The following is a 26606-nucleotide window of genomic DNA, read 5'->3' on the forward strand; positions in this document are numbered from 1 at the left end:
TATTACTGATATTAGTTATATGGCTCCGTGTTATCGTCTGTGCAGAACTATTGTTCCAGCCACCAAAGGCAGATTCACAAATAACCTGCCTGATTTATCTCAACTGCTCTGTGTACCCATAAATACACATGAACTAGACGAAATGACTAGCAACATGGGCACTATCTTCTCTAATACATTAGAAGCGTTTTCCCCCCTCAAATTGAAAAAGGTTAGCGAAAAACGTACTGCGCCATGGTACAACAGTTATACCCATTCTCTCAAGAAAGAAACTCGTAATCTTGAGCGCAAATGGAGAAAAACTAACTTAAAAGTTTTTAGAATTGCGTGGAAAAACAGTATGTCCAGCTATAGGCAGGCTCTAAAAGCTGCCAGGGCAGAGCATATCCACAAACTCATAGATAATAACCAAAACAATCCAAGGTTCTTATTTAGCACAGTGGCTAGACTAACAAATAAACAGACGCCACCCGATCTAAATATTCCCTCACAGTTTAATAGTAATGACTTTATGAATTTCTTTACTGATAAAATAGATAACATCAGAAATACAATATCAAATGTAGATTCTACTACATCTAGTATTTCAGCTTCATTCATCGCACCCAAAGAAAAACTGCAGTGCTTTACAACTATAGGACAGGAAGAGCTAAATAAACTTATCAGTGCATCTAAACCAACAACGTGTTTATTAGATCCTGTACCCACTAAACTACTGAAAGAGTTGTTACCTGTAGCAGAAGAACCGCTTCTCAATATCATTAACTCATCGTTATCTTTAGGTCACGTCCCAAAACCATTCAAGCTGGCGGTTATTAAGCCTCTTATTAAGAAACGACAACTAGATTCTAATGAACTGGCAAATTACAGACCCATTTCAAATCTTACGTTTATGTCTAAAAAATTTTAAAAAGTTGTATCTGCTCAATTGTGTTCCTACTTACAAAAAAATGATCTCTATGAAGAATTTCAGTCAGGTTTCAGGCCTCACCATAGTACAGAAACTGCACTTGTTAAAAATACAAATGACTTGCTTCTTGCTTCAGATCAAGGCTGCATCTCATTGCTAGTATTACTTGATCTTAGTGCTGCGTTCGACACTATAGACCATGATATACTCATAGATCGATTACAAAACTATACTGGTATTCAAGGGCAGGCTTTAAGATGGTTTAGATCCTACCTGTCCGATCGCTACCACTTTGTTCATTTAAATGGGGAGTCATCTCAATTATCACCAGTAAAGTATGGAGTACCACAAGGATCTGTCCTACGTCCTCTGCTATTTTCAATATACATGTTGCCCCTTGGTAATATTATTAGAAAATACGGGATTAGTTTTCATTGTTATGCTGATGATACTCAACTATATATCTCAACAAGACCAGATGAAACTTCTAAACTATCTAAGATAATAGATTGTGTAAAAAATTTAAAAGATTGGATGACCAATAATTTCCTCCTATTAAATTCAGATAAGACAGAGATATTACTTATTGGACCAAAAAACAGTACACAGAATCTCTTGGATTACAATTTGCAACTAGACGGATGCACTGTTACGTCCTCTAAAGTCAAAAATCTGGGTGTTATATTAGACAGCAACTTGTCCTTTGAAAATCATATTTCCCATGTTACAAAAACAGCATTCTTCCATCTTAGAAACATTACCAAGCTTCGAAACATGCTACCTGTTTCTGATGCAGAAAAGCTAGTTCATGCATTCATGACCTCTAGACTGGACTATTGTAATGCACTGCTAGCTGGTTGTCCTGCATCTTCAATAAACAAACTACAGATAGTCCAAAATGCAGCGGCTAGAGTTCTTACCAGGTCAAGAAAATATGATCATATTACCCCAATTTTACAGTCTCTGCACTGGCTACCTATTCAGTTCCGTATCATTTACAAAATATCATTACTTGCCTACAAGGCCCTAAATGGTTTAGCTCCTGCGTACCTAACTTGTCTTCTACCACGCTACAATCCAACCCGCTCCCTAAGGTCGCAAAACTCTGCACATTTGGTAGTACCTAGGATAGCAAAGTCCACTAAAGAAGGTAGAGCTTTTTCACATTTGGCTCCCAAACTCTGGAATAGTCTTCCTGATAACGTTCGGTGTTCAGATACACTCTCTCTGTTTAAATCTAGATTAAAGACACATCTCTTTAGCCAAGCATTCACATAATGCATCTTATAATCTTGTACTGTAGTATATCTGATCAAATGTACATTATTATTATTCTTTAGCTTGGGTTGAACAAATCATTTTTGCTTAGATGGAACAGCAGCTACGCTAATTATGTCTCTATTTGTGATTAACATCCCATGGTAACTAGGAATTACAGAAGCTTCAGTCTGGATCCAACCCTTAAATGATCTGAGATGACCGAACACCTGAGAAAAGATAATGCCAACCCCTCAGAGGACCTCAGAGGATGCCAATGCTCAGACAACATGCAGAATTACCAAATTTTGCCATAAGTTAAATATATTAAGGTTCTGCCATATATAAATATATTGTGGAAACTTAATTTCCTGTAGAGCTGCTTTGCAATGATTTGTATCGTAAAAAGTGCTATACAAATAAACTTGAACTTCAACTTGCTTTATCTCGACCCCCCTGCACAAAATCCGTCCGTTCTGGGAGGCATTTCATCCTTCAACTCCCATCTTTTCTTTGGCTCGTAACACAAAACACCATCATTCACATGCAAATCTCCTCTGGCAGGCCGCCAACTATAAGTAAATACTCAAACGCCACTGGAGGACTGCCACTATTTCTGAAACAATCCTTTGAAATGAATGCTTCCCATACAGTTTGGAAAGAAGAAAGCAGGTGCAAATGAAAATACATGCGCAAAAGCAAGACAAAAGCAAGACAGAGTCCATGTCAAGCCACCAGCCTAGCACAAAAAAAAAACACCTTACGGCCTGTAAAATAAAACAGAGCTTGCTGAATTTAGAAGCATGCCACTTTTTTAGGTCTAACCCAGTTCAAACTGGCCCCAGGAGAGATTGTTCCTAGATCAGGACTCACAAAAAGCATTTTTAAAGTCTGCTCTCTGGTCAGACGCGAGAAATGATTTGAAACCTTCGCGACTGGCATTACATAAGATGAAAACGAGAGAGGTGCAGTTCTAATAGCTTGACAACATCAGTCCAAGATGTGCCCACATGAAAGCACGACACAACAGATCTCAACAAGAATATCAGTGAACACCCATGCAAACAAATCCAAACCCACAGCAGAGGTAGTGGATTCACTTTGCACCCTTGTTTGGCTATACATGTGCACAACCGTTGAACCGAGCTCTCAAATTATGCAATAATGCTGGAGGCTGATATTACTTGAGGCATTTTGCAAATTTTCTTACAGCATTTATTGAACTCGAATGTGTGCAGTTTTATCACATAATTTCTTCAAAGATGGTATGAACATTTATTCAGACTCTAATGTATGTATACCATTCCAAAGTTTAGGGTCAGTAATATTTTTTAGAGAAATTAACACTTTTTTTCAGCTAGGATTCATGAAAAGTTTCATTAATGTTACAAACGTTTACTATTTCAAATACATTTTTTTATACTCATAAAACAATCCTGAACAAACAGTTTTCAATATTGATAATACGAAATATTTAAAGAGCAACAAATCAGCATATTAGACTGATTTCGTAAGGATCATGTGACACTAAAGACTGGAGTAATGATGCTGAAAATTATGCTGAAAAACATATTCAAATAGAAAACAACTTTAATAAATAAATAAGTAAATAAATACAGCCATATATAACAGAAATGTAATTTCTGTGCTGCATAAAGTTGTATTTTCAGTGACAACAATAAAGATATTAAAAATATCCTATAATGTTCACTGATGAATCATAAACAATAAAACCATTTACTAAGAAAGAGAATTGGGTAAAATGTCAAGTCCTGTTGTTTTTAAAAGGTTATCACACACTTCAATGCCATATACATAGTAAATATCCTCAAGCCAGCCTGTGTTTGTAAAACACTAGATACGCATAAACTTTCTTATGAAAAATGTGTCACTTTCTGCCTCCCATGGCTCTTTTTTCTGCAGGCGAAGAGAGATCACACACCCAGCCTATCGTCACAGCAAGAACGGCCCCAATACTTCAAAACAGCATCTAACACATATTTGATTAAGATGGTCATCAAAGCTAAAAGCTCCTCAATGGCTCTGTTTCTAAACGGTCCTGTATATAATCATCGCCCACTAGAGTGAAAGAACTAAACGAATGAACTTCATCGCCATTATAGTATGCAGTGATTGATATTACTCCACCCTACGCTCATGGCTTTCTGCAATACTGTTTATCCCTGTGATCTAAAAGCATGAGAAGCTGCTGGAAGGGTCTGTATCCTCTTTGGTAAGCTGCTTCGGAAGGAGGCTTTCCATGTGCGACTGCTTCTTGGTAGGAGTGATCACTGTGTGCTAATCACATCCTTCTCTCTAGCAAGCAGGAGGCTGTTTTCAGGCTGTTATTAGGGTTGTCGGTCAAGCCACTGATCCGGGAGCTCGAGGCCATCTGTGTGTGCGTGTGCATGTGTGTGTTTGAGTGTGCAAACTGCGTGGTGAAAAAGAGCAACCTCTGCTGTCACTTCAAAGGGGCGTCACGTGGCGCATTTGCTATGGTTTGATTCAGCCTCTGACTTGCACTGACTGCAATGCTGTTTTTGTAATGCAGAATGAAAAGAGCGGAGAGAGAAAGAGAGAGAGAGAGAGAGAGAGATCAGAAGTGGCGCCTTATAATCGCTTTCAAAAACTGTGTCTATGTAGCCAGAGTGTGGTGTTCTGCAGTAAGATCAAGGCATGAATTATGGGGGTTTGCAAAGGGAATATGATGCCTAAAACAAGACATGACCCACCAAAAGAAGGTCAAAACAAAAAGATGATTTGTTTTGAATATATGTACGTCACCAGGGTTTTGTGGTCAATAACCACAAAAGTAAGATCGCAAGTTAATATAAGTACGAATTTTCACCTTGCGGTAAATAGACACTCGCAACCTAAAATAGCGTTCATCTGATGAGGTAACCATAGCAACAGTGGACTGCTTGTGCACTTTCCTTAGGTTTGGATTGAACATTAACACACACACACACACATATATATATATCGATGGATGCGTTAAATTAATCAAGTGTGACAGTAAAGGCTCAACAAATACTGTTTTTTAAACTTTGTATTCATCAAAAATTCTTCTATTCATCCTGAAAAAACATTATCACAGTTTCCACAAAAAAAATATTAAGCAGCACGGCTGTTTTCAACATTAATAATAATAATAATAAGTGTTTCTTGAGCAACAAATCAGCATATTAGATTTCTGAAGGATCATGTGACACTGAAGACTTTGAAAAATCAGCTTCACCAACACAGGAATAAATTACATTTTAAAATACATTCAAACAGAAAACAATTATTTTTAAATTGTACAGAAAATTCACAATATTACTATTTTTACTGTATTTTTGATCAAATAAATGCAGCCTTGATGAACATAGGAGACTTTTTTTCAAGTAGATATCTTACCAATCGCAATTATATATATATATATATATATATAAACACAAATATATAATAAAAACGTTTTAAAACATTTAAAAAAATCTTTAAGAGTTGGTTCACAAACTTTACTAGTGGCGTCGAAGAGCAATTTAGCCTGCACTCAACATGTTTCCAATTCAATTCATAACGTGCCCTAAAAGACATTGCATAATTCTAACACTTGCTTTCCACTTCTCCCTCTGTTCCTTCCTTCCATTTACCTCATCTTCCTACACCTGAAGGCGCCAATTGCCATGTGAACAGGTGCTGAGACTGAGAGAGGCTCCTTCACACAGAGGACTAGGAGGACCCAATATGCTCACACAAATATCCATTTCATAACATGGAGAAAATAGCATCCAAAAACATTTATTGGGAAAAAAATATGTTTCTCCACTTAATTCTGAGGCAGCACTACATGCATCCAAAGGCAATCCCAGAATGCACTGTGCCGAGCTCAGAGAAAAAGTCCAAGATGGTGGATTCTAAATATATTTCGTGCAGCACTGTAAAAATATTGATTAAAAGGTTCAATACAAATTAAAATGAACTATTTTCTCCAACATTTGGGAACATTCTCAGATGTGCTAATGTTCTGGCAAGGTTCTCTCAAAGTTATGAGCAAACATTCTTCCAGTAATGGTATCAGAATGTTCAGGAACGTTAGCAAAATGTTCTTAAAACATTTTTGCAGTAGCAAAAACAAGGCCATGGGTTTGCATTAACTGATCAAATGTGTACACTAATGCAGCAAAAGTGATTTTATATAAAAGCATATACCAAATGCATAAAAAAAAATGATTTTGCTTTTTAGAGAATAGCATTGCAAGCTAATGCCAAACTGTATTGGAATCAACTCTGAGCTCTATTTGCTTAGTGAGTGTTGAGTTGTGGCAAAAGTTGCCTATGAGGGAACAGTGCAAACGAGTCACATATATCACACAATATAACAAGCACTTGAAAATGCCCTACTGTAAACTACCACCCCTTCCACAAATACATCAGTTCTGCAGCATTAACATACATCAAAATAAACATATTCAAAAACCACAAAGTCGAAGTGGACACCGTAGCTGCTCTTCAGCAGAGCGCTGCCCAGGTGCGTGGATAAGCACACAATGAGTGGGCTAACCATTAAGGATCAAGAAGGGGGGCGAGAGGGTGATAGACTCAGAACGAAAGAGAGATATCTCGCTTTTCCTCATGATGTTATGTAAAGCCTTGCAAAGGGAGGCCAGTGAGTGGGCAGCCATTCCACTCTAATCCCTCACTCTTTTCAAAAGAAAAAAAAAATGCCAGCATTCCTCCTACACAAATACACTCTCTCCGAATGCACTTCACTCTCTCTCTCTCTCCCTCCCTCCATGCATTTATTTATTTCTCCACTCTTGCTCTCTTGCTGAAGATTCTTTAAAACACCCTCAGGATAGTTTCGGCCCACAGGAAAGCAGCACATGGCGAGTGCGGTGGTCCTTATACAACCAGGCCTCAGTCCAGAGACTACCTACATTTTCATATGCCTTCATTTGCTTTTGATGAAAAAGCAAATCAGATATAATAATACCCGAAGACATCTTTGTGCATATAACTACACAACTTTTTGAGCCAATCTTCTGAGCTGCAAATGCCATCACTGTGGAACCACAGGAAAATTACGTCATGAAAATGCTGATTGACACCACAAGAACGCACACAGAACCAAATCTTCACTACCAACAATTTTGAGATGTGAAAGGCTTTTAAGAGTATGACTGGAACAGAGAACGAATTTTCATTCATTATTTAAAAATACAGATTGACATTAGGCTTCGTTCATGGTTTCCCCACATGCATTATTCCGCCTGTGTGGATATACAGTGACGCCACAACGACGCTACTTGAGTGAAATCACAGCACAAAGCAGACAACGCAATCAGTCTGGTAGTCCAATTACAGTAAATCATATAGGTGCACTGTGCATCAGGACAGATATGCAAGTTGTCAGAGTCCCAAACAAGTGATTCATTTGAGTCAATTATTTTAATGAATAAAAATCACACAGCACAAATTGTGCAGTCTGATTTGCAAAATTATGACTCTAATAAACCGGTTCGTTTAAGTGAAATGCATATCAAACTCTTACAGCTTATTGTTTCTTTTACGAACTAGGCCTAATCATTGAATGGTTCTCTGGGGAAACCAAATTGGTTCTTCTATGGCATATGGAACCATTATTTTTAAGCAGAAATACATATACTAGGGTTTTAATATTTCAAAGTCATTAAATTCACATTTTCACTTGCAAAAATGTGATTCAAAATGTACAAAGTGCATGTGTCTACAGTTACTCATTCGGTCAACAGCTGTGCTGTTTCTCTTAAGGCTGATGAATTGACTGTGCATCAGGACTCATATTATGCAAGTTGTCCTGAAAAAGTGATTCATTTGAGTCGATTATTTTTAGTGAATCAAAAACACACAGCGCAAACTGTGCAGTCTGATTATCAAATGTATGACTCTAATGAACCAGTTAACTTAAATCAGTTAATCAACTGACTAATTGATAAGACAATGTGATGTACACTCTTAAAAATAAAGGTTCTTTATTGGCATCAATGGTTCTGTGAAGGACCTTGAATATCCATGGAACCTTTCAAATGCAGAAAGGTTCTTTATAGTCAAAAAAAGGTTCTTCAGATTTTTTAAATATTCTTCAAAATGGTTGATTTAGGAACTGTTCACGGAAAGGTTCTTTTTGGAACCAAAAATGGTTCTTCTATGGCATCACTGTGAAAACACCCTTTTGGAACCTTTATTTTTAAGAGTGTCCATTGCAGTCAAAAGGTGTAGTTACATCATCTTCCAGGAGGGGCAACCTGAACTAGCATGTTAACATTCCAAACCTTTTAATAAACAAAACCATTACCATCACACAATAGGACATTTTTGTTGACAGCAAAAACACTTCATCAAAAACATTAACGCATGACGGTACAAGCCACTCCCCACGGCACGTAAAAGTGGAAGAAAATTTCCCAAAAATTGGCAACCACCACCACTAATGAATCACATAGCCATTACACTGCTCTTGCCCTGCCCACTGGAACTTTGTTCTGACACGCCAGCCAACAGAACTACTGTTGCCTCTGGCTCACAACTGGAAGGGCTAAAGGTAAACAAAGTTATGTAATGATCAACTTGCTAATCTGGATTCAATGAGCCCTACCGAAACACTCCATTACACACTGCAGTCATTACACACATTCATGAGGTGTCCGTGCACATTCCAGAGATAAAGCTGTTTTGTAGGTGTGTTGTCTTGGAAGAGCACTAAATTAGGTTCCTGAGAATCCTGGATTCCAAATATAAAACCCAAGATATACAGATAATAAAAGTATATACAGCCTAAAAAATTACGTTTTTTAATTGGCATTGATGTTTACAGGAAAAGCCTTTGACATCCATGGAATCTGTCTATTGCACAAATGGCTCTTTATACTAGACAAAATGTTCTTAATTTTTTTTAAATGTTCTTCATACATTGGTAATCACTGAAAGGTTCTTCTATGGCATATGGAACCCTTATTTTTATGTATAGGTTATTTCAAAGTCATTTTAACTTGCAAAGATGGCATCCAAAATGTAAAAGCATCTACAAAGTGCATCTGTCTACAGTTACTCATTCGTTCAACAGCTGGGCTGTTTGTCTTAACGCTGATGAACTGACTGTGCATCAAGACTGATATGCCAGCAGTGTCTTATTTCAGTGTGTTACCTCTTGACCCTGGATCAGTGGACTTCCCTCAGTCCGTAATCCACAGTCACTCCATGGACAACAACACTAGATGAGACAAATTGCAAGCCCATTGTTGGCTAATCCAGGATTAGTGGCACTTTTTCAAAAATTCCCGGGTCTCAATAATGACAAACTGCAGATAGAAAATGTCAGTTTTATCTAGAGGCAAGGCATCCCCCTTCACATAAAAAAAGTAAAACAGGTTGAGAATGAGACCAAATGTCTCAGTCTGTGACATAAAATTTTAATCTCTCTGATCTGTTCTAGATTAGCAGAGTTCAAGATAAATTACTTAAAATTGCCTCCAACAGAGAAAGAGACATGAGCTCTCAAGTGTCCAAAATGAATGACAGTTTAGGTCGAGGCTTCGGTTTATAGGTTATCAAGGGCTCACGTGTTTTGAAAAGAAATTAAGCATGTTGAGAGAACTTTTGATTCTGAATCATTAGTGTAATATTTCAAGCCACATTTACAAATTGTTTTGATGCAAAATCCTGCATGTCCTTCAAATGCCTCTGGGTTTTTAGCTTTTGCTTTATTACACACAGTCTAGCTCAATTTACCTTGATGTGCGTATAAACATTTCCTCACCTTTCTGCTATTCACACAGGTAGAACAGTTCAAAAAATATATATATATCCATCATCATGAATTTACCTTGTCTATAAAAACGGGACATTTTATTAGTAACTGCATATCCTAATAACGCATTGAACCAAAGCAAATGGACCGTCTGGCCATCGATTTCACATCAAGCATAATTCTCTCTTTATGCACCGGCATACTGTCGAAATCCCTCCAGTTTCCATGGTTACTTCACAAAAACACTCTAATGCACATGTGCAGTGCGAACTGCTGCACTGTGGCTGCAAAGCATCACTGCCAATGAATGTGTGGGAGAGCCATTCTTCATAGCATAAAAGTCCTGGGATTTACAGGAACAGGTAGCATGTATGCACTTGTTAAAGACACCCCATTCCCATCACAACAGTTTGTCATTTCCCTGTAAAGCGTCCTTTGTCTGACACTACAATAGAAATCCCCTCACTTGGAACAGGAATTGATTCGTTCCTGGTGTTTTCTGCATACAGGTGCTCAGTGCTGTTTGTGGGTGTCAGGTGTGGGTGGCAGAGGCTTGTCGGTTCATGAAACATCCATAACACCAATTTGAGGAAAGACACAATGGAAACATTTTATATTTTCATTCTCTTGACATAAGCTTTGTCATAGCCAAGGAAATACCCTAGCACCGCCCTGTTTGAAGATATTCCCCAGCCAGTTCCTCATTTAGTGATTGGGTCTGTTATTGACAAATGTGAAAGCACTTTGTTTTATGGCATCACTATTTGTGACCTTTTGATGTGACCTTTTAAATGTTGTCAGTGCTCAATGAAACTCAAGGTTTACGACTAGCCTTGACTGCCTGGCTAGAATACAGTGGTCCACTGCCGAGCCACATTTCTGTGAAGCAAAGAGGCAATGAAATGCATTTATAGATCATATAATCATGGCTACAACCAGATTTATTTTCCTCAATGGTGTGAACCTCAAACTGTTCATATGGCCCAAATACTGTCTGTATGAACTAATTATAGCAGTGACTAACATCTGTAACCATAGGGATAGTGACTTAAGTAAATAACAGAAGTGCTACTGCATTATATTACATAACAGACAACTAGTTGTCAAGTGTGATTCTGTTTACACAGCACAGGTTTTCCCGAAAATGCAGCTGTGAGGCGAGAAGATTTAAGGAAGTCAGCTTGGTTATATTTATTCCAACTTTAAAGTCTGGTTCCATTCTGGTTTGACACACCCACTTTTCACACTTTAATCAAGTACATTTAAATAAAATTAATGCTTTGCATTTTTTCTTGTTAAATATAATTAACTCCAAAGCACCACATTCATGTTGATTTTAGTTTTAACTTTTGGGGGTTTCTGTTTGTTTGTTTGTTTGTTTTTAGCATCTTAAAAACAGTTTGTGGCATGACATTTACAAGACGTGACAAAACGGCCAACAATTTAAAAATCTTTTAAAAATCAAAAGTTATTGAGTAGCCTAACTCAGCATTATCGTGATTGGGAGATTTGATCCAGCAAATTCCCAAAAAACATCATAGCGATTCGCGATGGAGGCTATTTGTTCATGTCTCTTTCTTTGTAAACATACTAAACACATCTTGTGAAAAAGTTAGGGTACTTATTCACATTAAACTTGCTGGAAATCATATGTATAGGCTTCGTAAACAAATTTGGTGCGTAGGTAGAATATTATGCAGGAGCCTAGATTAATGATGTCTGCGCTAAAATTCGTCACATTCGTGCAATCCGCGCACTAAAATTATACGGCATCGCGTGAATATTAAAATAAAGAGAAAGATAATTTAAAGTGCACAATAATAGCGAAAAAATCGCGACAGCCAGATTATTATTGTAACCCACCGGTGCGCCATAGCGCAAAGAAACGCTGTTACAATATAGGCTACTACAGCAAACGACCTGCTCTTCAAAGATCCGCCCGAGAGGATGTGTGAGTGGAGCATGATCCGTGTGGACTCGTCTCACCTGTGCAGGTGGTGTACCGCTTTCCCGCCACGCTGTCCAGCAGCGCCAGCGTCAGGTTCTCCGCGGTGTCCGCGGGCAGCGGGGTCCAGTTCGTGTCCAGACTCGCCTCGGAGCTCTGCTCGTCGCTGGACAGCGACGGACTCCTGATATCCGCAGTAGCGGAGGGCCAGCACGGCGCTTCTTCGGTCTCCGGGCTGAACACCTCCCTCGCCGGGCCGCTCTCGGGAGACGTCTCCCTGAAGAACGGCACCACGCGGGACAGGCTGGCCCGCCGCCTGGATGCCCCGGTGCCGGTGGCCTTCTCCCCAAAACCACCCGCCCGAGTGAGCGCATTGGTCTGTTTCTTCAAGAATTTTTCAAGAGGCTTCATTCCAGCCGGCATTTTGATGACAGAAATCGCAAGAAGGCCCTGGGTTGATCCTAATTAATACTCAATAATGAACACTGATGATGACCGTATGGACGTGAGCGTCTACATCATAGCCGGATAATGCTGGATCCCAGCGCGGTTTGGAAAACGCCTGAAGAAATTCTTCTCCGTTTGTGTTAAGGTGTCAAGAATAAAACACGGCCATGTTCAGTGTCCCCGGTACACAAGTGGATGCTGATCGAGTCCTTACTACGCTAAGAAAAAAACCCAAACGTATCCCAGGGAAACCACTGCAGTCCTTCAGCTCGAGAAGAAGGCTATGTGTGTACTACTACCATTGCCACTGTCAACGAAGCCGTGATCGATGAGTTAATTAGACGAATAATCAGACGCAAAAGATGAAAACAGCAGCAGGTATAGGCTATCTTAATAGTGCATATGCATATATATATATAAATCAGTCTCTGCCAAGGTGCTGGACCACATAAATGAATCGTCTCTTCCGCAGCAGGTCTGAAGGAAACACGAGTCGATGCTGATGAGGATTTCGCGTCTGGAGGTATCTGACCGGTTCAGTGGAATCCGTATTTATTTTTCTCTCACGGTAACGAGTGTCTCTGCGCCTCGAGTCCGCACAAATACTGCGCTCCGTCGCTCTCACATACAGTACAGACTACACACCTCTCTCTCTCTCTCTCTCTCTCTCTCTCTCTCTCTCTCTCTCTCTCTCTCTCTCCACCCGCCTCTCTGCAGCTGAGTGCGTGTTTGTTATTGGTGGTGTCAGGAGATATTGCTTTGAATCGCAGCAATTGCAGTCGCAAGATCATATAGCCGCCGAAGAACCCACAAAGACTGAGTATTTGAAGACGCGTTTCCATTTGTTTTAATCATCCTCGACTAAATGTGACATTATACATGGCATCGAAATATTGAAGAATTGTTCAACTGTTTACTTTATTGGTAACAATGCCACTTTGTTATTTGTGTTATGTGTTGCATTTATTGCAATATGTATATGCAACAGATTAAATTAGTTAAAAGGGTATTATTACCCCTAAACTGTTCAAATTAATATTTAGTAGTAGTACAAATAATATCTACTGTACCGTAAGCTAATAAAAACTGTTGTATTTCTAATATGGTTATTTTATTGGCATCTGTAGTTCCATGAAGACCCTTTAACACTCACGGAAACTTCCCATTGCACAAAAATTTATTTATAGTGGAAAAGGTACTTTAGATCATTAAATTGGTCTTCACACTTAGAAAAAAATATATATTTTCAGAACTATTCACTGAAAGCTTCTTTGGGGAATCCAGAATGGTTCTGGTCAAAATGCAAAAACACCCCTTGGGAACATTTATTTTTAAAAGTGTGTACATTTTTGTAAGGAATGACAAAGAATGTTTTGTGCATTGGCATTAGTTCTATAACAGTGGACATGTTGTGTAAATAAAACAAATAATAAAAAAGTGCAAAATAGAATTAAAAAAGTAAAAAAAGAAACATTTTGCATAGACGTTATAAAACATAAAGATAACAAACATTCTTCATTAAGGAGGAACCTGAGACTAAAGGTCTGCGCTGTATCAGTTGCAGTTGGCATGTGTCTTGTTCTCATTTAGGTCTACAGTTGGCCAGCTGTATGGTTTCAAATTGCCCAGCTGGAAAGCACAAAAAGGAGTTATCTCCTCCACAACCACTTCATGAGGACACACACTGCATTTAAGAGTCTTTAATCAAAGGCACTTATTAGGAGACATGCACAGACACCATCAGACCTCGGGCCTGGTCAAGGTACCAGTGGGTTATAGTTGTGAGCCAATAGGGTAAGCAACTTTATCAGTATTAAATTACATTTAGTTGTCCATGCATGGTGTCTTGTTCAAACGTCTGTCAGGAAATAGTATCCCAAGACACCTATGAGGGGTAAATATGGGTTCCGGTGACTGCACTATATGCTGGGCACTTAACTGAATACAGGATAATTTTAACATATGGGAATTGAAACCAAATGTGGTTAATCTACTTAATAGCAAATGCAAATGTGGTTAATCTGCTATTTTGAAAAATGAATGAGGTATATGTGGTTTATAAAACACATAAAGAAATGATTATTGTATAGCATTACCAGTATGTGTAATAAAACTCACAAAACAAATAAAATATTGCGTAAAACTAAATCTTATGTTAGCTATCTTGCACAGCAATAATCAAAGAATAGTATGAATTTTTACTAAAAGGCCATCCAAAATGTAGATGAGTTTTTTTCTTCATTGGAACAGATTTTGAGAAATGTAGCATCACTTTACTTGCTCACCATCCTCTGCTGTGAATGGATGCCGTCAAAATGAGAGTTCAAACAGCTGATAAAAACATCACAGTAATCCACAAGTAATTCACACCACCCCAGTCCATCAGTTAATGCCTTGTGAAGTGAAAAGCTCAACGTTTGTAAAAACCTAAATCCAGACAATTGACAATTTGAATGTCAAATCATTGCTTCTGGCTAAAATATGAGTCCTCCATCCATAATATTGCTTTCTCCAGTGAAAAGTTGTCTTTTCTGAATCAGGAAATATGCACAGATCAAGCACCATTCACAAGCGAAAACAGACCAGAACTACTGATATATGTGAAATATGTCACTGGATATTTTGATATGAGAGGACAAAAGGGGATTTTTTTTTTTTTATTGGAGGGAGTGTTATAATGAATTACAGACTGGTATTTTAACTAGAAGTGAAAATATAAAGTTAAAATGCTTTGATGGATTTGTTTCTTACGAACAAGCAGCTTTTTGCTTCACAAGATGTTAAGTGATGACTAGAATCATGTGGATTACTTGATTATTGTGATGTTTTTATCAGCTGTTTAACTCCAATGGTGACATAATGCTACATTTTTCTAATCTCATCTACAACTTGCCAGGCATTTTTTGGTTAACTTTTCTTTTAAAGGTCAGTTGAACTCTTCTTCCACTCATCATATGTGATGACTGTGCACTGCAAAACCACAGAATGGGTATTTCTGCCCTCTGTGACATCACACAGACAAATGTGCTGAAGTTAGGCAGGGTGAAATGCACTTTAGCTACATCGCATATGATCCTTTTGAATTTTGAGCAATATGTGTGATTTCACTCGGCCATGTCTGCAAGTTCAAAACTGCAGGCCGTAAAAAAGCGCCGCTGGTATAAATTTAGCTCTGCGTCAGTAGAGGCCCTCATTGTCACCATGGAAATGAGAGTGAAACCATGCTGCAGGGAAGTGGAAATCACACATCGAGTGAACCACTGCAGTCATCCGCTGGTCACAGAAATAACAAACACACTCATTCTCTCCAATTTTATACACTTATCTACTCTAGTAAGTCCCCTGGTTAGTGGCTTCTCCCTGCTTATCTCTCCGCAGATCATCCCTCGCTTAATCCCACTTCTACCTCTGAGGTTTCTGTGGCCTCCTGTATGAGGAAGTACACTGCATTAGGCCCGCTGTCAGATGTGGATGTCAAAAGAATGACACAGTCAAGTGTTTGTCATGCCGTTTAGTCATATGACCTTCTCTGAAGATGACAGACATGATGTTAGCATGCACAGTCTATGACTTCATCACAAGAACCCCCACAACAACAATCATCAAAGTGGTGCAAATGACTATACAATGTTTTCTGTGCTCTCAGCAGGAGAATTTAGGGGTAATGAACCCTTAAATAAATTAACTCTAAAGCCAGGTGAGGTCCTGCAACTGGGAGTGACATGAATATCAAAATTAGGAATGTATAGACATATTATGCCATTTTTATGATTAAAAACAGACATATGTGACCCTGGACCACAAAACCAGTCTTAAGTCGCTGGGGTATATTTGTAGCAAAGCCAAAAATACATTGTAGGGGTCAAAATTATTGATTTTTCTTTTATGCCAAAAATCATTAGGATATTAAGAAAAGATCATGTTCATAAAGATATTTTTTAATTTCCTACCGTAAATATATCAAAACTTAATTTTTGATTAGTTATATGCATTGCTAAGAACTTCATTTGGACAACTTTAAAGGCGATTTTCTCAGTATTTAGATTTTTTTGGCACCCTCAGATTCCAGATTTTCAAATAGTTGTATCTCGGACAAATATTGTCCTAACAAACCATACATCAATGGAAAGTTTATTTATTCAGCTTTCAGATTATGTATAAATCTCAATTTCGAAAATTTGAATCATATTACTGTTTTTTTGTCCAGGGTCACATACTGTATATTGGTCTTTTTATATTTCATATACAAATTATAAAAAAATATATACATATAGTGACACATACACTGTAAAAAAAATGTTTTCAGTTTTAAAATAAAACAACAAAATAGTGGCACAGTCCTTATTCTTCAAAATGTCATGTGTAGTTAAATGTGTTGCTTGTTATTTCTTTGTAATTAATTGTGAAGCTTTCTAGCAAGTTCTCAAAAAAAAAAAAAATTCAGTGTATATAAACAGTAGGTTTTTACGCTTACAGCTTTATTCGGTAGGCATCAGAACATGAGGTAAAAACGATAAACTGGCATAGAAAAGGTGTTTACTGTTTTTTATTTGAGTGAAAAATTCCTAATATTATCTATTTCAAATGTCAGCTTTATTATATTTATGTTCATAATTTTAAAAAAGGATGCAACTGGCCAATATAGCATTAGATTTTATCTATCCCTACCTATAAAATCTTTTGTATCTGTATAATTGTATCAGTTTCCTCTTAGAAATCCAACAAAAACAGAGCAGTATTTCCACAAAAGCGAGCAAAGTCATTACCAAGGTAATTCTATAAGCATATTTGTCATTGTACTGAACATGACTCTCTAATATATTTGCCTGGCAGTGAAGCCCACCAGTCCTCGTGGATACATAAACCCACACACACACGCAGATGATGGATGACCTCAACAGCCTAACGCACTTGCCCTGGAGGAGAACAGAGCTCACATCTGCGATGACTCATTAAATAAATCCCCCCACCCCTCCATGCTGTCACAACGCCATCCTTATGCCATGCGTTATCGTACACAACGCAAACACACAAGCACTAGTGCACAAGCTCACTATGTTGTCATTCTGCATTGTGAAAAAAAAAGCCTATACGGACAAATCAACACAACAAAATGTTAATGTCCTTAGTCTGAGACATTCAGCCTTTTGTTTCACAATAAACAATAGATCAATCATGTCCAATATTCACACACATTAGACTAGATTGAGAACCCCTTCAAATCCAGACAGAAGCCTCTCATGTGGACACACACTCACTCTTTTATACACACAGAAGCTAAGATGAATGTTTTAGGCCTCTAGAGTACAGGACCTGTGTGTGTGTGTGTGTGTGTGTGTGTGTGTGTGTGTGTGTCTGTGTCTGTGTGTGTGTGTGTGTGTGTGTGTGTCTGTGTCTGTCTGTGTGTGTGTGTGTGTGTGTGTGTGTGTGTGTGTGTGTGTGTGTGTGTGTGTGTGTGTGTGTGTGTGTGTGTGTGGACTATTTATGCCGTAAGGAGATTATCTTTAACTCATTAAACAGACCCACTTTCAAGCACTATGATACAGAAACCCCCCCTTCTCATCCCTGATACCCGTACACATCCAAACACATCATAAGGAGGAAAGCCGTTTGTCTTATCCCAGAGCAGACACCCTCAGTTGGTCTGGCAGATTAAGATGGTAATATGACCCCTGAAGAACATTATCAAAAACATTTCAAACATATTATATTTCACTGTGATCCTCAGGCTTAAAGCATCATTTAGCTCTGCGTCGTTTGGGAAGTGTCACTAGAAATGCTAGTGTCACTAGAAACAAAATGCTTTCCTCTGCGGAGGAGAATAATTGTTATATAAAGTCATTATTTTATTTGAAACAACATGAGGATGAGTAATTAATGAACTGTCCCTTTTAACTAAAAAGAACCGATGTGAGAGTCATTTTCACAAAATTCAGAATTCACTGCTCGTGCGGTCTGTGCATATTTCACTAAAAACAACCCTCTCAAAAGAGTCATTCGCTCAAGAATGTATTTTATGTTTTTATGCACTAAAAAGAACCTGCTAATTACAGCAATTTGCTCAAGAATCGGATTCCACTGGTTGTGCCCTATGTTTTTGATTCACTAAAAAGAACCAGTGCGAGAGTTACTCGCACAAAAATTAGAATTCACTGATTATGTGTCTGATTCACTAAAAATAACTCACAAAATCAAAAAATCAGACTTGACTTGTCACAATGCATGTGTTTGATTCACTAATAGAAAGGGCTTATAGAAAAGATTTGCTTGCAAATCAGCCCTTACCAAAAAGTAGTATACTTCAAGTTTATTTTATTAAGTATACTTAAATAAAGTTCAAGTATATTTTTAAGTATACTTTATGTAGTAAGTATACAAATATCAGTGTACTAGTAGCATACTTGTAAGTATACTACACTGTAAAAAAAAAAAAAGTTTTCAACTTAAAATAATTTGTTACCCCGCTGCCTAATTATGTTTAGTTTAGTAAATATTTAGTAATATTTTTAGTCGACTAAACTAAAAATTTTAAGTCAGCTGGGTAACAAAATTTTTTTAGTTGAAACAATTATTTTTCAATACTCCTTAGGACTAAATTGGCCCACTTTCTAGTATATAAAAGTATACTTTTAAGTATAACAGTAGTAAACTTTGAGTACACAACTAGTTTACATCAAAGTTTTTAGCTTGTACTGCAACTATACTAAAAGTGACCTTCTAGGTATACTGACAGTTTACTAATTAAATACTTGTAGTAGCATTTTTAGTACACTTTGAAGTATAGTCTCAGTAAACTACTAGTTTAATACTGCAAGTATACTCGTAAGTTTCTTTAAGTGAACTTTACATCATACTTTAAGTATACCAATATATCCCCATTAATTTGTATATATTTTGTCATTTGAATATCTGAACATACAAAACATCAAAAGAAAGAACAGAATATCTTATAAACAAAAACATTTTATTCTAGCTTCATGCATTCTTTTTTAAACACTTGAATGTGGGTAAGTTTCATGAATAAAAAATAAAGAAATAAACAACATTTTGAACAAAAAGCTGAAAAAAGACTATGAATTGGATTCAGAATGATAATCAAAAGGTAGATGTCGATCAACACCCCAAAGCTTGGTCATCATTTTATTACGTAACACAGTTTTATGTCTGATGATCGTGTTAGATTACATGTGGAAGCATCTGTTGTTTGTGTGTGTGTGTTTAGCTATAGTATAGCTCATACATATATAGACTTTTTCTAAGTATAAGTCAAGTATACTTAAATGGAACAACAGCACATTAGACACAGTCTCTCTTGCGTTCACCTAGGGATGCATGCAGGTTAAAGCAATTTCATTGGCTGTGATATCACACCTCGGTGCTGCTCTCAGCTGTGAAGAGAGTGTGAGAAAAATACACCATGAACAAAGAAAGTGAGGAAAAGAAAAGAGAGAAAATCAATCAAAAGAAATGACAGCGTATATGGGTCTCAGACGTCTGAGTCACTTTTGATGAGTTTGTATGAGTGAGCATCTTTACTCGAGCATGATACACACACACTTCTCATTATACACACACATCATTCGTCTCAATGCATGGATGCTTTCAAACAGCTCCCATGAATCATGCGAAAGTTTAATGACACCCACATACAAACACATACCCCTGGCCCATGCTGGGGGATGGGGACCCAAAATGACATCACCCTGAGAGACAGGGGGCTTTGTTTGGTTACTGTCACTCCACAAAGACGCCAGAGGGGGAGGCCCCACCTCGCCCATGTGCATCTCTAATACAAAACAAAGGATGAGAGCAGAGACACTGTGAAATATGCAGAGGCCGCCAAAGTAAACATTAAAAATGCATGGGTGACAAAAGCTTTTAAAAAAGGCTCGCTAATTGTGCAGACTTCCTGAGTTTTAAATGTGTGTCAAATTTAGGGCAGCAGAACTTTTAAGATGGCTTTTTTCTGGGTTCTTCAGTCTTTCTGGATCCAAAGTTTGAGTTCAGTTTAGGGTCACTTTTTCTATAGTTTACAAAGATTCATCCGTAGCTAAATTCTTTCATGAACTGTCGTTCAAGGAAATGTCTGAGCAAAAATGAAAATGCTGTTATTCACCCTTGTGCAGTTCTAAATCAATATGACGTTTTTTTCCCCCAATGAATTACAAAACTGAGAAGTGTGGAGAATATATGTGTGTTCAAAAGTTTGTGGTTGGTACGATTTTTTTATGTTTTTGAAATAAGTCTCTCATGCTCACCAAGGCTGCATTTATTTGTTTGTTTGTTTGCTTGCTCAAAAATTCTATAATTTTGTGAAATATTACTACAATTTAAAATAACTGTTTTAATATATTTAAAATGTAATTTATTGCTGTGATGACAGAGCTGAATTTTAAGCAGCCATTGCTCCAGTCTTCAGTGTCACATCATGATACTTCAGAAATATTTATTATTACTGTCAATGCTAAAAAAAAAACAGTTATGCTGTTTAATATTTCTGTTAAACGTTATACATTTTTTATTCATTTTAATAGAATTTAATAGAAATTTGCCCAAATCTTTAATTCAGAACAAAAGCAAAAATGAACTGGATGTTGATCAGAAAAATAATAAGAATCTTTAAGCAATGAGGTCCTACATTGTATTTACTGCATGACATCTTGGAATGAGTTTGGGCTTGTGACTCTAAAAGAATCTGTGACGCGTGTCAGGTTTGTGCAGGTCATCTGCGGCCTGAAGCCATAAATCAGGTCACGTTTCAGTGAACTCAGATGCAGCGTACAAACAAATTCAGCCACATGATCAGCATCCTTCATGTGCTGTGGGAAAGCATTGCTGAGAGTGTGTTTGTAAACACTGCATCGGTCTGGCTGGAAATATATCAAGGCTTATTGTCCAGCCAAAAAAACAAAATTAAAAGGGACCCTTCAGAACCTGAGACCTAATCACATTTGGCTAGTCTGTGCAAGTCACCGCTGCTCCAGAGAGACAAAATGAGAGAGATTCCATACATAACAGATGAATAGACATGCTTTATGAATGTGGGTTGCTGTCAGTGGAAGAGTTGGCGTGGCTAGATAAAACAAGAAGAGAGGGCTGAAAAAACTTTATAATCTTGATTTTTACATGGTTTGAAAATATGGATTGTGCTTTCCTGTGCTAAATGATAGCAAGGTGTTGCTAAGTGGTTACTGAAGTGATTTTTAGGGTGTTACGAAGGCTGCACACAGTAAAAAAAAAAAAAGAGCCAACTGCAAAGTCTCTTTAATATTTTGGCCTCTATATGGCTTTTTACACTGCGCTTAACCCTATCATCATTCTAAATCCTGCTTTTAGCCCAGGATAGAGGGACATTTCATGTTTGTTATTTAGAAGCAGAGTTAACACCACATTTTTACCGAGGGCCAGGGTTATGAAACCCTGCTCAGAAGCAGGACAAACTTGTGCAGTGTGAAATGATGCAGTGCAAGAATACAACAGCTAGATGCTTAACAGCACACACCCAGTCGCATGCCTCATATTCACGTGTTGGACAGTCACAGAAACACCACACATTTTATAAACAGTAGTTTTAGCATTTGAGTGGGAAACGGCCAAATGGTGACAGAAAATGATTCAAATGAATTGAAGAGGACAGTGGTTCACTCTTATGGAAGGCAAACAGGGCCAAAAGTGTTTACGCTTGAAATTTCACTATGTCACCACGTGCTGTTTGTCAGTTTTGAACGTGAGTCTTTTGTATGTGTAGACATGCACAAACTGGCCGTGTTAAGGCATCAGTTTTCACCATGTTCCTGCAGTACGTGTTACCAATCCAATATAGTCGCACAGCATCGTCTTTTAGTTTCAGTCTTTCTGAAAATCCCACGTCGAATTGTGCCTTGTTTGTGAATGAATCCACGGTAAAATGAAGTGAACAAAGGACCAAGTTCTTAGTGATGGGATCTGGGTCTTCATTAAAAATAAAGTTCATCCACTCTTTCCTAATGTTGGGATCAGAAGGAAGGCAATGCCAAAGACAGTTTTTTTCCCAAAACTTGGCACTGCACAGCATCTTGTTGTCTTCAGAGCTATCTTTATTGTTTGGTTTCTGCATAGATCTGCATTTGCCTCTCTCGTAAACACTACATGTGCGAATCGGCAGGTGGGGCTGAACAGGCAGTGATGTAGAAGCAGGCGTTGATCATCTTCTGCATAGGCGGAGTTTATCCACACTATAATAGAGCCGGACATTCCACAAGCTGTTGTTTTGGCAGATTGGCTTCAATATGAGTTGTTTTTAGACTAACGAGAAAGATTTGTGTTCTGAAACTTACAGGATGTGTTTATAGTACAGTGACCTCTTATGTATCAAAAGATCAAGGGAATTTTGGTTTCACAGTTCATGAGCCCTTTAAAGCAAATTTACCCACATATTAATTCTTTCTTTTAGCTTATTGCAACATTGTTTGACTCATATCAACTCTGCTAGAGTAAATTAATTAATGTTACAATGTAAATTGAGGGTTTTCACCTGAGAAAAAACGTTGAATTAAATGACTAAAAAGAACATCATGTCTGATGTTTGCATACATGCATTTAAGTGTACCTTTATAACATCCTTCATGAATAAACATGAGGCCTGATGTGTTGTATACATAAATACCAACGTGCCATCTAGACACATGCAAATATAGTCTCCAATACAGTAACCTCATTGGCTGCTATGTGTTGAGTTAACGCAGACAAACAGTGTGTGCTGATATGGTCAGATTTCACACGTTCTTTTTATAGACTTTTGGCCCCGTCAGCCTTCCATACATTCTTACCTTTATAGTATGAAAAGTCCATTTAGGAAAGAAACTTGACAGTACAGTCGACAATATTATATGAGGATGCGCAATACTAGAACCTTTATGTAAGCAGGTCGTGTGCTGCGTTCATCAATGATACTGACACTACAAATATGCAAATAAGAATATTAACTCAGCATTTAGGAATGTGCCCATCGGATTATACATACCCAGGATTAACTGTTAACTCTATAAGTATGAATAGTGTGAAATGTGAAAAAAAAAAAAAGATTATTAATTTCTATCCTGGGTTTAGAATGACCAAGAGTGAACTATTTCAAGAGTGAAAAGACTTTTTGTGTGCCGGGTCCCTCCTTCAATACAAATCTAGGATTTTCTATAGCTTTTTTGTTATGTCTGCTGGGTAAAAATCACACAGGAGTGTTTTTCTTTAACATGCCACACAATCATTCAGTTTAGCTAAAGTTTAACACTTAGGTTCATCGGTTTAAACAAATCCCCATTCATTAATATGAGAAATACTGGTCAGGCTATAATTGCCTTAGCGAGCTTTATTCTACATTCACCCTGGGAATGAAATAATAAATCTGATAATACAAAACCCTCAACTTCCTGTTTCACCCTTTCATCAGCTACATAGGACTGTTACTCACAGTTAACATGTTTTGTAGCATGAACCCATAAACAATAGTGTAGGTATGCTCTACCCAGCGTGCTTCACAGAAGAGTTAATGCACTAGACTAAATACTACTATAAGTAGGTCAGTGAGACTGACACTCTCCCTTTCAACTGCTGTGCATAATAATCACAGTATGATGATTCAGGAGGCAGAAGAGGGTGTTTTTTTGGTAGTCAAGAAAATGCATGCAGCAGCCATTGTTTCCAGCAATAGCATCATCACTTGATAATTTGATCGTTTATGATATAATTGGCTCCCCAAACTGAGACACTTTGCAAGTGTGATTGGTGCGGTGAAGCAGCTGATGGCCTTAAGAATCCGAGTATGAATATAGAAGCACACAGTGAGGTTCACACTCTGATAAAGGCCATGGGTTACTCTGAACTGAGACTATTTATAGTCTTCTAGAGAAGACGGATCTTTTCAAGTTGATAACTTTCATGTAGAGTACAAGTCAAAGGGTTAGACACACTAGCTCATTCTTTCTCATTCTTTTGTCATGGTGTCCCAGAATAATAGTAAGATCATCAAACCTAACACAAAGAGAATTATGATAATTATATAGTAAACAAAATGTCTTGTAAGAAAAAAAAGTAAAGCATCAAATTTAATAGTTAAAAAGTTAAGTGTTTCATTAAAATGTACTAAGTAAATGTAATGCAAACATCAGCAAAAATATGACTCTAAATAGTGATTATTTTAACGATTTCACAAAAGCATCATAAACTGTAAATACATTAATATGCCAGATGACAACAAATGCAACACTCGGTATATGAACCAGTCTCTGTCCACCAAAGGGCTTCAGACCCCAGTTTTAGATTAAAAGATTTTTCAGATCTGAATAGCAGTGTGAATTATTATTAGTTTGTACATTTTCATAGCATTTTATTATTTTTTTATATTTCTATTTAGATATATTTTAACATTTTTGATTCATAACTGTCATTTAAGCTTTGCAAGTTTTCTTCTTTTTCAAGTTTCTTTTCTTTTTCAGTCAGTTTCCAATGCAACATTTCTCATTTCCTTAAGTTATTTTATTGTATTTTATTTTAGCTCAATTAAATTTTTAATTTAAAATTACAACACTGACTGACAGATCCAACATTTCGAATACCTTACAACTCATTGGAGAGCATTTACATTATAAATAGATCAAGCAAGCTGAATTATAGCTGAAGAGGGTAAAGATATAAAAATGAAGATTTATAGGAACAAATACAGCTACTGCAGTATTTATAGTTTGGTATGAACACTGCCGAGATCAAAGTTGTAGTGTGGAGTCCCCAGTAGGGAAGAATAAAGACATAAGTTCCCCCAAGTGGACATTTGAAGCACTGACAGAGACAGTTAAACCTGACCTAATTCTACCTCCACAGAAGCCTATTGGTTTGGTTTCACATTTCACTGCTGAAATGATCTATAATTTAGTCTTTCTCGTACATTTTAAAACCGGCTACGCATGTTTAGTGATGAGCATAAGCAATTTTAGCCTCCTGAATTTGCATGCACGTTATTATGCATGGCCTCTGGAACAAAAGTTGTGTATTTTATTCCTCTAAATAACAGTTGCAACGCGGCAATGCCTCGTTAGCGACAGTAAATCCAAAGCAAAATGTCAAATATACTCCTAAGAACACCCAAATTAGGGCCGCAGCCCGTCTGACTATGGCTCTCACAGCGGCTGCGGTGTAATTCGGAGGCGAGCTGAAGTATGGAGCTTATAATATGACAAAACTATTTGAATTTGAATTGTGTAAATTTGAATTACTGACAAGTGTCATTTAACAAAACTGAATATTATGTGGCACTTAACATAGTTGTGGATTTGAATTTTTTAAAGCTTGAATAATGAACATTTGAAATTTAACACAATTTAATTTTTTATTGCAGTTTTTTTAATAGACGTATTTTCAAACAGCTGATTTTTTGTTCTGAATTCTTTGACTGCAAATGTCCAGTTTTAACGTTTTCCAGATGAAGAAGAATTTCGGAACATTAAATTAAATATTTAAAATTCAAAGCGCAGAAATTCAGATCTTACAGAAAGTAGGTCAGAGGTCATCCACAGGGAAGAGTAGATGATCGAAGCATTTACTGCGACCGGGAGGGGATATGTTCGGTTCACTTAGGTTAGTTTTGTCCTGGCCACAACATATTAACTCGTGGGAGTGTGGTAATATGTCGTGGCCACGAGATCATTTTGTCGAGGTAATCCTGGAATCACCGCGCAGCTGCCGCTTTCTCTCGTAGTGGAAGTGTTTTTTGGGTCTCGGGCAGACCCAAAAATAGTTTTGTCATATTATAAGCTCCATACTGAAGCGGCAGCGGAATCAGTCCCTCTCTCTCTCTCTCTCTGGGGTTGGATGCGGCAGAAGGCGACGCTTGGCTTTTGGCAAAGTCAGAGTTTAGCACACAACCACAGGCTGCAACGTAGAAAAACGCATTCTCTGTGTTTACAGACTAGAATGCTTTTTAGCACAACTAATATTGCTCATATTTCATCTCTTTGAAAAATGAAGACATCTTTAAAAGATGAAGCAAAATGGAGACATTTATCAGATGGTAGAGCTGAACAAAAGACAAAGCTGGTGAAGGAACAGGGTCTAAACAAGCAAACTAATAAATGCTTGCTAGTAAAAACTGAAAGGCTAGTACATTTCACAGTTACCAAGAAACAAGTAACGCTGAATTAAATGAGCATTTTTAAGTGGAACAACTGAAATGGTATTTTCTTCTAAAGCACACTCGAGTAATCTTTATTTACAACTTAAATAGCCTAACATGCTGATAATCGTTATGG

General features: G+C 37.5%; 1 protein-coding gene across 1 annotated transcript in view; it reads right to left on the reverse strand.

Moving 5' to 3' along the window:
• LOC306850679 (rap guanine nucleotide exchange factor-like 1) overlaps nucleotides 1-13008 on the reverse strand; it is a 44981-nt gene extending 31973 nt beyond the window's left edge. The window contains exon 1 of the mRNA XM_079386468.1: nucleotides 11925-13008. Coding sequence (XP_079242594.1) covers nucleotides 11925-12306 — 382 coding nt within the window. The 5' untranslated portion in view covers nucleotides 12307-13008. The remainder of the gene's footprint in view (nucleotides 1-11924) is intronic.
• Nucleotides 13009-26606: the final 13598 nt, after the last annotated feature.

This window comes from Barbus barbus (genome assembly GCF_936440315.1).
Source record: "Barbus barbus genome assembly, chromosome: 3".
In the NCBI taxonomy this organism is placed as follows: domain Eukaryota; kingdom Metazoa; phylum Chordata; class Actinopteri; order Cypriniformes; family Cyprinidae; genus Barbus; species Barbus barbus.